Below are 15,062 nucleotides of genomic sequence, written 5' to 3'. Positions count from 1 at the left end.
TTTTGTAAAGAAACAATGACAAGCTACAGCATGAAGTCTCTTCTACCTTTGCTTCTTCCTAAAATCTAAGAGCTCCTTTGCAAGAAAGTCTCTCTGGACTTGCAGCCTGTTCATCTTTTTCCTGCAGGTACCCAGCCTTTGAGCAAGCATGTTCTCCAATTGCCCCGATACGGCCGGCAGGTCTGGCTATTCAAGAGAAAGCAATGTCGGAAGTCAAAACACTCCACCCCTGGTTTTGGGCCACAAGTCTGTGGACCACTTGTGAGGTTTACCTTCAGGTTGACATCAAGGGGGGATGTTAGAAATAGATGCTTAACCCTAATATGTTATGCCCAGGATTTGGTCTGCTCAAATATGGTTGCTCGTCATAAAGGCGGCCTCACAAACATAAGCTAGCCAGATCCTTGGCATAACACACTCGGGGTGAAGCATTGATTTCTAACATACAAAATATCAAATCGTCTCATGCTTTACCAAAGTACCTGTTCAGTGCTGAATTGTTGGACGGTTTGATCCGTCTCTAAACCATGAACTGGGTCTTCATTGTGAGAACGCATTTGTACCATTTTCATCTTCATCTCAAGTATCTGATATCAGTCATACATAAATTCGAATCAAAACCAGGCGACTATCATGAAAACATAGTCTACCACATTCTTAACAGTCAACCAGCACTCATAATCCTCAGAGGTCTCAACAGCTAGAAATCCTCAGAGGTCTCAACAGCTAGAAATCAGAGGTATCAAAACTCAAAATCCTCAAAGGTATCAAGGTATCAACAACTAGGTATCAACCGATCCTCTGTGTTTGTACATGGCTACACCACCCCAAAAGCCCTTCTACAGGGAACTTAACTCTACTTTCAAAAACCTCTAACTCACATACCCTGCTCGATTTGCCTCCATGTATACTTGTCTTTCTGCAACTATGGAAGGCCATGTAGCTGCCCATGTGCCTGGCAACAACCTTCCAAACAGTTCAACTGCTTGTCTCACAGCTGTTTGTAGCCTTCTCACTCTTGGGTACTGAACTGTTTGAGCCTCTGATCATCTTGCCAACCCAGCTTTTGTCCCATGCATGCCATTCACACTTACATACCCCCTGCAATCCTTCTCCCTGCCTCCCCCAACATACCTGTACCATCTCTCCAACTCAGCTTCCTGCGCCCCTCCAGCTCAGGCCCCTTCGTAACCATCAACAAAACAGTTGATAAGTAAGATGCACACCCCTGTGGCTCTTTCTACCATTGAAACAAAGTAAACGGCTACAAATCACGCACCATGTGAAGAGACCTGGCTTCAATGACTCATTGACAATCTTGGTGTTTCTTTTTTTAGTCACCTCCAACAATTGGTTTGTCATGACCCGAATATGCATCTCATGCCAAGAACCCAATGGATCACCAAAGGTCAAAACAAAATACTAGGTTTTTCATGACACAAAAAGGGAGCACCTGCTGCCCTGCTCTGGGCAAAATCTACCTACAGTCAAGCTAGCACACATGTGCAAGATCTGTTGGCATCAAAACATGGCAACCACTAACCAACACATCCAACCAGCTCCAACTTTGACTGTTGTTTCCATGTGTGACAAGTATGGTATACTTTTTGTTGTATGGAGGATGTCCTAGGGGCTGTATGAACTGTACTTGCTTTTTGGGGGTGTTTGGTATTTGGGCTGCATTCTTTTAAACAATTCTTGCTCTATGGGTGAGCCTATATGGTTCCTTGCCAAGTTTGCTCAAATAAATAAAAATATCTATTGAGACAGAGCATGTTATTAAAAGAGAGTCATGTGACATTATGCTCAGCATGGCAATCAATAATTTGCGGGTCCCCTTCACTGGTTTGCATTAAGGACTTTGGTTCTTTGGTGGGTGCCCTCTTAGAAATCTGCAGAGGGATCCAGGAGACTAGGGATCAATAGATGCCCAAAGGACATTAAACTTTTGTACAGAACTTTCAAAAATGGGATGTCATATTCAGCTTATGTCATGCGCATCCCGCACTTGGATGACATGTGGCCATATCTATACATTAGGCGCAAGTCTTGGAGTGGTAACTAGCCCGTTGTGAGCCCCTGTCTGGGACAAGTCAGCCAAGGATCCACTGTACAGGGTCGTGGTCAGGCGTGCATGTCCAGCACATGAAGGTCAATGCATGTCCCGCACATCTGTCACCCTTTGGAATGATGTAGATGTGTACCGGGCATTTATTAGGCTCCTAGCGGGATGCACGGGCACTAAGGATAGGTCTGGAGATGGACCCTGTAGGGGTTTGTCTCAAGGACAGCCTTGGGCTGGGCTGTCCAAGAGTCACTAGGGCTTAGGCCACCCTCTAAGGCACTTGAGACAGCCTTATTGGACCCCAGAAGCTTAGTCGGCCAGCTACATGACCTGTCGACCAGCAGGATTCTGTCACATGTGGGAAAAGCGTCACATTAATTGCTGAAAAGCGAAAGCCTCTAGAGGGAACCAACTGGCATGTTTAGGCACTATATAAAGCATGGGCAGCAAGAGACATAAACTATCACATACTCTGCAAGTGCTGAAAGTCCAGGGCTGTAGAGAAGCCAAGTGAAGGGCATTAGCAGTCATCTCTTGTCTGTACCATATTACATTGTAGGGAGTGAGGGCCAGTGATGGTGGTGTGCCCGCCCGTATGAGGACTCCTTGATCATGTTCCTATTTTTTCCATTTATCCCATTTTTTCCAGTAGTCATGGGGGGAGCTGTTTTTCCCCTCTCGGCCTGTAGATTTGGCTACTCGAAGAGGGGCCCATTGTTTGGTGCTGACCAACCAGGTGTTGCTGGCCGACCAGACCATATTCTGGCCGACTAGTCTTGTCCTAGTCGTGGGCCATTGCTGGGGGGCTGTCGGCCTGTTTCCACTGGCCGACTGCTGCCCCATGTCCACATATATTGGGCTCTTGCCCCCCCACACTGGTTGTACCGGATATACTTGTGTATATAGCAGAGTTCGACACTACATCTCCTCTCTTGCTCTTCAGCAGTTTTCTGCTCTCTGATTTCTGTCTCATTTCCGCTGCACATTCCGACATGGTATCAGAGCCCCAAGTGGCTTGAAGCTTTGGAGACAGTGAGAGCTTCTGGGGTTGCTGTTTTTGGCATAGTAACAAAAAAACCTGTTTATAGCTTTCGAAACGGTTTTTAAAAACCTTGAAACCTCTCCAATACGACAGTTTCGCCCAAATTTCAGGTTTCGTTTTTTTCTCCTTGATTTTTTTGGGATTTTTTTATTTTTGTTCTTCTTCCATATCCTACTCATCACCTTCCTTCCCTCTTCTTCTCCTGCCTCCCTCCTTCCCTTTTCCATCTTCTGCTACTTCTTTCACCTCTACTCCTCCTTTCTTCGTTCTCTTCTTCTTTCCTCTTGTTCTTCATTTCTGTACTTCTCTCCTCTTCTTCTCCCTTGCTCTTCTTCTCCTTTTCTGTTCTTCTCCTCTCTTCTTTCCCCTTTTTTTTCATACACTATCCTTCAATGTCTTAAATCTTTCCCAATTTCTACTGCTCTTCTTCAATTTCTTAAGAGTCCTTAATTGAACCACTTGTGGCATCTAATCAAGCAAAGCTGCCATAATGCCTCACCAAAATAAGGATGGTTCCCCAAGATGTGTGAGAAGACACCATTTTATCTTCTCTACATTGTGCTATTCATCGTCAAGAACCAAGGGCTGAAAGTATTTATCAAAGTATAATCCTCGTTTGTAAACTTTCGTAGTTATAGTGGTATCAAAGCTTTGCCTTTTGGTGAAGAAATTCAGCCAAGGAAAAGAAAAAAAAAAGATCGCTTCTATGATTGGTTTATAGATGCTGGTAGCACTCCCCATTCGGGTGTGACTCTTGTCCCTCGAAGGATGGTTGGTTTATAGCCTCGAGAAGCAACTGAAAACGTCTCCCCCACACTAAGTTGATGGTGTATTTGCGATCAAGGAAAAACTTCACCACTCCCACTATGGCGAAATCAAACAATGAGAGATGACACCAGATCCCCCTAAGAAAATGTTACTTCTACAACGATTATTACCCTTTTACATTCAATTCATTTCATTTTTGCAATGTTTCAACAATTTATGCGTCTCATGATGCAACAAGGGGAGCAACTGCTTGAGCAAAAGGCTTTGATTCACGCCTTGGAGAAGCGGCTACCTCTTGAGGATTCCTCGTCAACCAACCCCCCCGCCCTCCTCTCCCTTGCCAATTCTCACCGAGATCCCTTCCCAAATCTCCACCTCGGCTAACTCCATTGTGGAGTTAACGTAGTGGTCTTGTGCTTTACATGACTTACAAGTATGTATGGGAGTTCGAGCTTTGGACGCAAGCGGCAGCTTGCAAGAGGAACAAAGATGACACGCGGAGCACGAGCGTTTCCTTGCAACTCTAGATGCAAGGGCGGTACAGCGACTTACTTCCTCGCCTCACCTTCAATAAAAGGTGAATTTTAGTAAGTATAGTGGTAAACTCGATCCCACATCTTTGTATTCATGGATTCATCAATTTGAATCTTACTTTGCTGCTAGAAAGTCAAAAGTGAAAAAAGTTGTATGAGCAAGCTACTACACAGCTCCTGCCGATGGCAAAGGCTAGAACCAAGCAAGGTCTTCCCCAAGACAAAGCTGTTAGAAGTCATCTCCTGTCTTAATCAGACACCAGGGCTTCTGTTGTGGGTGTGCCCGCCCTGTATAGGTGTTTTATCATTTTTCCTCACTCCCCGTATTTTTTCCCAATTTTTCCATGGTGTGGATGGATGCCACATGTTGGCAGGAGCCCTTGGTGCTGGCCAACTGCACCTCATGTGCTCCTGGTGGCTGGCTGACCTCTTTTGTACAGTCGTGGAGATATTCTGCTGGCCGACTTGCTTTATGCAGTTGTGGAGAGCCCTCAAGCGCTGGCCGACTGCATCCATGGGGCATATAAATAGGCCCCATGCTCCTCACCATTTTCTCATTTCAGTTTTGTACGGGATCTTGAGAAGAGTTTACACGCCTATCTCTCAGTGTTTCTTGTGCTGTCTATTTTCTGCACTCTACTTGCTCTTGTGGACCCAAGTTTGGTTATCATTTCCGCTGCGTATTTTGACATGGTATCAAAGCCCTAGGCCCTTGATAGATCTTGGGAGTTTTCTGAGCAAGAGGGGGATATGTAAGTTGCTGATTGGTGGACTGTTGTGGACTCTTCGGGAAGAGAAGTTGCAAGAAGAAGGCGGGCTAAGGTGCTGGACAGCCACTTGCAAGTTTAAAGTTTTTTTTCCCCACCCACCCACCCTTTTCAGTTACATCCCCGCGATGGCAGATTTGTTAGAGATGGCTGAGAAGCATGTGAAGATCCCGACTCTCCCCACGTTATTTGTGGACCGTCAATTGGACGGGTACAATTACGGCATCTAGAAGGTTATGATGGAGTCTGTGCTGGAGTGTCGATGAAGAAGGACCGAGAGGCACACGCACACATGTGGGATCATGTCAACGCCAGGGTCCGGTCATTTATTTCCTCAACTGCACACCACAAGTAATCAATCACATAAAGCACATGACGCTGGCCAGAGGCATATGGAAGCACTTGGCTTCTCTTGATAACAGGGTATCACCCATGAAAAGGATCTCCTTGGAAGTGCAGATGCGGGTTATGAACCCTGCAAAGTCCTCGACAATGCGGGAACACATTAACAAGCTGCAGGCCCTTCAGCAGGAAGTCCTCTAGGCTGGGAAGGAGATATCATCTGAAGACATGGCCATCACTTTGCTGTCCCACTTGCCTGCTCAGTATTCTGCTTTCTACTCCTCGTTGATTACGAGTGGCAAGCTCAGCACCATTACCTGGGAGGAGCTTGTGCCAATGGTCTTGGACCAGGAGGAACGTTTCACGAACCCTCCTCACAGCGGCAGTTTGGAGGCCTTAACTGGCCAACGTTCGAAAGGCCGGAATAACAACAAGGGCAAAGGGAAGGCTTCACCGGAGAAGACTTCTGAGAAGAAGCCTGACTCATAAAGAGAGAAGTTGAAGGCCGAAAGATCCTGCAATGATTGTGGCGAGAACGGCCACTATTGGAGGAAGTGTCCTAAGCGGACTGGGAAGAGTGCTGATTCCTCAGCCTCAGCTGCAAAGACTCCTGCATTTGTGCACTTAGAGATGATGGACTCCGACGCTTCCTCGTCTTCAAGCGAGGAGGCAGTTGGCTTCACCGCGAAGGATACCCGGGAATGGATTCTTGACAGTGGTGCTTCCACGCATGAGACTCTGTCCCGTGACTTCTTTTTGGATCTGAAACGGCAGTCAGGTCGCATCTTTATTGGCGACAACTCCACTATTCCGATATACATTGAGGGCCGAATGGAGATTATTCCCGACGGCAAGGGGGGCAAGCATGCTTCCCGTGTTCTTTATGTCCCTGCTCTGGATTTTCATCTTCTGTCAGTGCATGAAGTGTGCAAGACTGGCTTTCCGGTGGAATTTGAGGAGCATTCAGTTGCTCTACGGGACCGTGAGACTGGCCAGGTTGTTTGGGAAGGCGGTGTGGAGAATGGTATCTACAAGCTCTCTGCACTCTCCTCGTTGACAGGTTCTCAGGTCAGAGATTTGTGGCAGTTTCGTTTTGGCCACTTAAATGTGGATGCATTGTGGCGAGCTTTCCGAGACCAGATGGTGGTTGGCTTGCCAGATGTTGGCAGTAGGCAAGGGCGTTGCAGTTCTTGCATACGTGGTAAGCAGCACAGGGAATCCTTTCCGAAGCAGGCTTCCAGGCGGGCTTCGAAACCATTGGAGTTGATTCACACTGACTTGTGTGGACCTCAGCAAACACCATCTTTGGGAGGATCTCTCTACTTTATGCTGCTTGTTGATGATTGTACCAGATTCACGTGGGTCTACTTTCTTTCCCAGAAGGACCAAGCTTTTGCATGGTTCAAGGATTGGCACGTGATAGTGGAGAAAGAGTCTGGATTTCAAGTAAAGACTCTCAGGGCTAACAAAGGAGGTGAATTCTCCTCAGATTTTGTGCAGATTATGGCATCAAGAGGGAACTGGCCAATACAGGATCGCCTTCGGAGAATGGAGTTGTAGAACGCAAGAACAGGACTATGGTGGAGATGGCGAGGACCATGCTGGAGCATCGTGATCTTCCTCGTCCACTTTGGAAAGAGGCTATGGCAACGACTGTCCATACCCTCAACCGATCTCCGACGACTTCAGTACCTCATATGACTCCATTTGAGGCATACTTTGGCAAGAAACCTGATGTCTCGCACTTCCGTGTTTTTGGGAGTGATGCGTATGTACATATTCCGAAGAAGCAGAGGGGGAAGCTCGACTCCAAGTCCCGCAAGCTTGTATTTGTGGGGTATAATTCTCTTTCCAAGGGATACAGATTGTATGATCCAGACAGGAACGAGATTGTTGTCAGCCGGGATGTGGTCTTTGACGAGCATGTTCCATTATCCACTATCAAGGAGCCGCCACTTCTTGGAGATCCAGAGGAGTCTGATGATTCCCAGACCATTATTCCAGTTGATCAACCTCAGACAGTACAGGAGGTTCAGCCCGCAGCTGGAGTAGAGCCCCCGCGACCACAGGAGGCTCCACGATCTGTTCGAGTACCTAGGTGGTTGTTAGACACCCTTCGGGAGTCAGGTGTCACGGAGTTACCCTCCGAGTGGACCACAGAGGACGGCCCTCGAAAATCACACAGAGTCCGAGATAAAAGCCATACAACGGAGCTTCTTCAGGTAAACTATGCTCTGATGTCTCGTATTATGCGGGACAAAGAGCCCACTTCCGTCAAGGAAGCCCTTTCACAGGATACTTGGAGGAAAGCCATGCAGGTGGAACTTGATGCCATCGAGAAGAACAACACATGGAAGTTGGTACCGAGGCCGTCGAAACGGTCAGTCATTGGTGTCAAATGCGTCTTTAAGACCAAATATGCGTCTGATGGGTCGGTGGACAAACACAAAGCCAGACTTGTGGCTAAAGGTTATGCTCAGCGGCCAGGCATCGACTACGAGGATACCTTTGCACCGACAGCACGGATGTCCACGATTCGGACCGTTCTTGCCCTTGCTTCTTCTCAAAGGTGGCCCGTGTATCAAATGGATGTAAAATCTGCGTTCCTTAATGGTGACCTGCAGGAGGAGGTGTATGTTGAGCAGCCTCCAGGCTTTATTGTTCCAGGATCAGAAGGGATGGTTTACAGGTTACGTAAGGCCTGGTCTTAAGCAGGCTCCCAGGGCTTGGAATCAGAAGATTGATTCCTTCTTTATTCGGACTAGATTTCAGAGATCGGTTGCAGATCCTAACCTGTATCTCTTTCGGGAACGCGGCATGGTTACGATAATCATCCTTTATGTGGATGATCTCATTCTCACCGGCGGTCATGTGGAGCACATTGGTGTGACGAAGGCTGCCTTGTCAAAGGAGTTTGAGATGACCGACTTAGGCTCTCTCCACTTCTTTTTGGGATTGGAGATCTGGCAGACCCAAAGGGGGTTTTTCGTCTCTCAACAGCGGTATGTTCATGAGTTGCTTGAGGCCTTTGGGATGGAGAACTGCAGGCCTATTACTTCGCCGATGGACCCAAACACAGTTAACCGTTAATGATCCTTGTGAGCCAATTGATGCCTCGCAGTACCGGAAGTTGGTTGGTTCATTGATCTGGTTGCTGAACACCAGCTTGGACTTGAGCTTCTCCGTGGGGCTGTTGAGCTCTTTTATGCAGACGCCATTGAAGTCTCATTGGGACGCAGGATTGCGGATCTTGCGGTATCTGCAGAGTACGAAGGATCTAGGACTCTTTTACACAGGAGGGGATGGAGTCAGACTCCAAGGTTGGAGTGACTCAGATTGGGGAGGAGATCTACTTCAGGATACAGTTTTACCCTCGGCTCAGGAGCAGTTTCTTGGAGCAGCAAGAGGCAGCCAACTATTGCCCTCTCTTCGAGAGAGGCAGAGTACCGGACTGCTTGTGGTGCTGCTTGCGAGGTTGTGTGGTTGCGGAGGCTGCTAGGCAAGATTGGGTTTCCACAGAAGGAGCCCACAGTCATCCAATGCGATAACCAGAGTTGTATAGCTATTGCTCGGAACCCGGTCTTCCATGCCCGGACCAAGCACATAGAGATACAGTATCACTTTGTACGTGAGAAGATCTTGTCTGGTGACATCTTGCTCCTTTATTGTTCGACGGAGGACAATGCGGCGGACCTCTTCACGAAGTCTCTACCTCAGGCTACGCTCAGGCGGCACTCCAGCTCCCTTGGGTTGATTGCACAGCCAGGAGCTGAGAGGGAGTGTTAGAAGTCATCTCCTATCTTAATTAGACACCAGGGCTTCTGTTGTGGGTGGTCCGCCCTGTATAGGTGTTTTATCATTTTTCCTCACTCCCCGTATTTTTTCCCCATTTTTCCATGGTGTGGATGGATGCCACATGTTGGCAGGAGCCCTTGGTGCTGGCCGACTGCACCTCATGTGCTCCTGGTGGCTGGCCGACCTGTTTTGTACAGTCGTGGAGATATTCTGCTAGCCAACTTGCTTTATGCAGTCGTGGAGAGCCCTCAAGCGCTGGCCGATTGCATCCATGGGGCATATAAATAGGCCCCATGCTCCTCACCATTTTCTCATTTCAGTTTTGTACGCGATCTTGTGTATAGAGAAGAGTTTACGTGCCTGTCTTAGTATTTTCAGCCACAGTCAAGTAACATGACATTGACGTCAAAAAAGTAATGAAGTTGCTAGAAAGCAACGAGCTTTATGTCAATGAAAAGAAATCCGAGTTTTATTTGTTCAAGGTGCATTACCTTGGATACATAATTAGTGTCGACGCCGTTTAGATCCCGCCAAAGTGGCAAAAATCCTAAATTGCAAGATTCCAGAGACACCGTATGATGTACGGTTGTTTGTGGAGATTTTCTAAGCATATTTCACCCACATCAACAAGTTCTCCGACCTCTCAACAGCTCTCACAAAACTACTCAAGGGGAACAAGACCCATAGGCAACACATCGCCATGACCCCTGTTAATACGCGGGATTTGGTTAAAAATAAATTTTGATCACTCTGTCCCAGAATCACCCAAATCTATCTCTCTTCGCCAACAAATGCATGATTTGCGGGAGCAAATGAATTTATTTATGAATGATATCCACACTATGATAACACCTATAGTACCTTAGCCGCTAACTTCGGATACCCATCCCTTGGGTAATCATGAGGGTACTCTGGAAAAGGGATTAAAGCCAAAACTTCCATTAAAGGATATGAAACCACCAAAGTACACTGGCACTTTACCTTCTCGCACGGCTGATGCATTAGATCAATGGCTTTCTAAGTGGGAGCAATGCTTTACTTTATGTGATATCACAAATGAGCACATTAGAATCCAGCATGCTGCATATAATTTACAGAATGTGGCTCATCATTGGTGGAGAAAAATTCAAAAGGACAAGGCAATTCCGAATACTTGGGAGGAATTTAAGCATATGTTTATTCAGACTTTTGTGCCACCAGATGAGCAGAGTAGAGCACTAGATACTTGGTTTTTAATCTCTCAAAAGAATCTTACACTTCATGAGTATGCAGACAAGTATCGAGAGGTGCTTATGAAAATTCCCCAAATTTTACCAGATTTCTTACAAGTTCATAAATTCGCATTGGGATTAAATGACAAACTTTGACCATTAGTACACCGTGAGAAGTGTCGAACCTTATCAAAAGCTATAGAAATGGCTTTAGTCTATGAAGATGGTCAAAAGGGTCAAAGTCAGGCAGTGGGTCAAGTTTCCAAGTCTCATTTTATGCGACCTACTTATGAAGCTTCCAGATACACTAGTGAGCAAAAGGAAAAGTGTTACATGCGGAAGCTCTGGGAGTCTTCTTTCAATCCTAAACACCATCTGGGAACATGCTGCTGCAAAACGCAAGTAGATGCTAGAGAAGAGAGAGAGAGAGATAGCTAAGTATTCAGTATATTCATAATGTACAAAAAGGTACAAGTCTTGGCAACCCTAAGCATGCTTGAAAAGGTAATAAAATACCTATTCTAACCCTAGGTCTAAGACTCAACCCTAAGCATGCCTGAAAAGGTAATAAAATACCTATTCTAACCCTAGGTCTAAGACTCATTGTATAGACTGAATGGTCTATACAATGAGCTCTTGTGCCTTTTTATAAGCCTTGGAATGACTTATTGAATTGGCTCTGAGATCAGCAAGAGCATGTCTTGCACATGACATCCCCCTCTGCTAAACTTGCTAAACTTGATGACAGGATTCCAATCTGCGTTCTTAGATGACTGTCATCATCCCATTCTCTATTCCCAAAGTTCCCCTGTCATCCTACCCTCTCTTGCAACCTTTTCACTAAACACCAAGCCCGGTCTCCAAATCCACTCTAACTCTGATGAAGATATATGCATCTGTTCCATCCAATCCCCTTTCCATTCCTGCCCTGTCCCTGAACAGTGTCTCTAGTCATCTTTCTCGAGTATTGAGTCCGACATTCACTCCACCCCTTGGAGGATCCACCTCTCCTAGAACCGTTGCCTGCAAGCCTTTCCTAGTGTGCCCCAAGTGGCCTTGGGCTTTATGGAACACCACCAACCAACCTCCTGGGAATTCTTCCGTGTCTTGTGTTCCTTGCCTTGGGCCTCGTGAGTCGTACCTGTGCACTTTCTTGTGCCTTGGACCTGTGCACCTTCATCTAGGACTAAATCAGTGTCTAGCCTTGCTAACCCGAATGCTGAAACAATGTTGCCTGGTCCCCACACCACCAAAAGATCAAGACACCAAAGATGGTTTCATCCATGCACGATGCAGTAAGGGTGGGTGGCACATGGGCAACAACAATATCTCAGAACCAGCCTAAAGCTCTCATACCAATGTTACATGCGGAAGCTCTGGGAGTCTTCTTTTAGCCCTAAACACCATCTGGAAACATGCTGATGCAAAACGCAAGTAGATGCTAGAGAAGAGAGAAAGAGAGAGAGAAAGAAAGAAAGAAAGACTTTATTAACGTCTTCCAAAAGACCGAACTCAGCCTATGAGACAAATCAGTGTACTTGTGTGGGGTATCCTCTGTCATCCCAACAAAATGAAAAAGTACTGAACTAAAAAAGCTGAATCTGGGTGTGCAATAAGTACAATGAGGGGGGAGGTGATGGAGCTCTACTACTAGGAGAATGCAAAGCTATATGCATGGAGTATACAATCATGATATGCAACCTAGCTAACTCCATCCTGTACCATACTGGGGGTACAGAATGGTATACATCAATGAAGGGGGTGTCCACAACTCCCTGAAGAACATGCCTAGGTCTGCTCTGAAGCGAGCCAATCGCTCCGCACCCCCTCTGTGAAACTGAGCTCTGATCTCTGTCATCTCTCTCTGGTATAGGCGTGGTGTCCAAAAGCCAGGTGTCCTCTGTCTCCTGCGGGCTCTGAGTGTCTCTACTCTCTGGAGAGTAATTCCCTGCTGTGTAGGGGCTCGGAGTGGGGTGGATCTCTGAAAAAATGTAGTAATCTGTGTCTGTCGTCCCCCCTCTGGAGCTGTCTGAGCCTGTAATGATGTCTCTCTGTGACGCTGTATGTCTAGAATGAATCTCCCCAGTATGCGCTAGTCTGCTACCTCAAAGATATGGCGTAGGGAATGTGGCTCTCTGAATAGAATGGGTACAAGTCTTGGCAGCCCTAACATGCCTAAAAAGGTAATAAAATACCTATTCTAACCCTAGGTCTAAGACCCAATCCTGGCTGGACTGAATGGTCTATACAATGAGCACGTGTGCCTTTTTATAGGCTTTGGAATGACTTATTGAACTGGCCGACCAGCAGTCGGCCAACTTCTAGACAAAAGCCATTGATCTCTTGCTGCAGCTAACTGAACATTGCAGCCCCCTTGTCCACCACCAGTCAACCGCTTGCCAAAACAGCAACTCAAGCTCCAAAATCTAGATCTATTTGGTTCTTTATCTTGTTGCCTCTTCAGGACTGGCTCTAAGATCAACCAGTGCATGTCTTGCACATGACAAAAAAACATTTGTCTAGAGACTTCAAAGGCGTGAGTGTCCATTAAAGAAGCAGCGCATAGCTGCAAATATGACCACTCAGCCTATAGATTCAGATCACAGCGATGATCTCGAGGAAGATTTATTGGATGATACTCCAAAGCAAACACCCCAGCATTCTACTAGGATACTCCATTTATTGGAAGATTTATTGGATGATACTCCAAAGCAAACACCCCAGCATTCTACTAGGATACTCTAAGTGTCAATTTAGAAACCGGTCCCACAGCTGGAGATATAGTCTTATCTTCAAAGGCTAGTCCCAGACCCACGGTTACCAGTTTCCAATTACAAAACTTATTGTAATGAAGGGTTCAGTTGGAGGGAACCCAGTGAAGGTACTCTTCGATACGATCTCTAGTCATAATGTGGTTAGTTCTCAACTTATCAAGAAGTTAAAGTTGAAAACTCAATCATCGCCATATCAGTACACAATTGAGCTAGCAGATGGCAAAGGAACAGAGGTTTGGAATCAACAGGTTATAGGCCTTAGTCTCACCATTCAATCCTACTTTGAGGAGCTCAACTTTGATATTACTCAACTAGCATGTTTTGATGTTGTACTGGGGAAAGAATCGCATGCACAGAAGAAGCCTCTTATCGACTTCGCAACACATGTCTATCAACTTATGCATGAGGGAAGGACGCATCACATAAAAGGTGAGCCAAATCTACCCAAGAATGGGTTCAAAAAGTTCCAAGTGTTATAGACACACATGAAAGTGAAACTCCAACTTGTAATGCCACAAAATCTTTGCAAGAGAAAATTCGACGAAATTTTTTGATGTTTCAAATCTGACCCGCCCTCTTCTTTGCCTCCGCGAAGAAATGTGGAGCATCGAATAGAACTTGTGTCCGGTGCAACTGGGGTCAATAGACCCCCGTACCAGACATAGTGGTTGAGTACTTTAGGTACGGTGCGGTATGGTACGTGTACGGTACGAGTACGTAAAGTACACATCAAGATAAGTACGTTCACGTTTTTTACTATGTGTGTGTGTGTGTGTGTGTGTGTGTGTGTAAAATAAGAAATATCTAGCATCCATACAAAAATAGCATGAAAGACAATGGTAATACTGAAATGACAACCAATCTATTAACTACTAAGCAATGACCACTGACTAAAAAACGAGTGTTGTACATTGAACATCATATTTGGTATGAAGACCTTATCCATACAAGGTACGGTACATATGGAGTGGTACAGAAAGTACGAAAGGTACTCATCGAATGAGTACGGGTACGGAATGCAACTATGGTACCAGATGAGTTTGGCCAAGGAGAACGAGGTGTGGAAGGTGATTGAGAAGTACCTAGTGAAAGAACTCATTCGCCCCAGTTTCTCACTGTTCGCTTCTCCAGTTTTGCTAGTTAAGAAGAAAGATGGTTCTTATCAAATGTGTATCGATTATAGAGCCTTAAATAAACTTATTGTAAAACATCGATATCCAATGCCAAGGATCGATGATTTGATAGACACTCTAGGTAGAGCTAAGGTCTTCAGTAAGATAGAAAAGTGGATATCATCAGATTCATATTAAAGATGAAGATTATCTAAGACTACTTTTCGTACTCGTTTTGATCATTTTATGAGTACCTTGTAATGCCATTTGGGCTTACTAATGCACATTGATGATATTTTGGTTTATAGTAAATCTTTACTCAAGCACAAACCACACTTGTTTACAGTATTTGGCGTACTGAGGGAAAATATGTTGTATGTCAATAAACAAAAGACTTTCCTATGTCAAGAGGAAGTAGAGTAATTGGGACACGTTAAATCGGCGCTAGGCGTAAAGATGGATCCGAAGAAAGTAGCAGTAATCTTGGCTTGGACTGTTCCACAAGACATTACTACACTCAGATCTTTCTTAGGACTATCTGGTTTTTATAGAAAGTTTATTATTTTCTATTCTGAGATAGCAGCGCCATTGACTGACTTATTGCAAGCTACCGTCGTTTATGTCTTATTAGCCGGGAGCTCGAAGATAAGCAG

The 15,062-nt window shown here is 45.7% G+C and overlaps 1 protein-coding gene across 5 annotated transcripts in view; it reads right to left on the bottom strand.

The window, feature by feature from the left end:
• The window catches only part of LOC147612991 (uncharacterized), a 45,964-nt gene that overhangs the window by 24,339 nt on the left and 6,563 nt on the right, over nt 1-15,062 (bottom strand). For all 5 annotated transcript variants that reach the window (XM_086782295.1, XM_086782294.1, XM_086782292.1 and 2 more), the window contains 2 exons: nt 483-587; nt 47-186 (listed from right to left, as the gene is read on the bottom strand). In XM_086782295.1, coding sequence (XP_086638421.1) covers nt 47-186; nt 483-587 — 245 coding nt within the window. The remainder of the gene's footprint in view (nt 1-46; nt 187-482; nt 588-15,062) is intronic.

Source organism: Cibotium barometz, chromosome 44, assembly GCF_041138505.1.
Source record: "Cibotium barometz isolate CiBa-2024 chromosome 44, ASM4113850v1, whole genome shotgun sequence".
NCBI lineage: Eukaryota > Viridiplantae > Streptophyta > Polypodiopsida > Cyatheales > Cibotiaceae > Cibotium > Cibotium barometz.
Note: the sequence above shows the minus strand (reverse complement) of the source record. Positions and strands in the feature narration are given on the sequence as shown.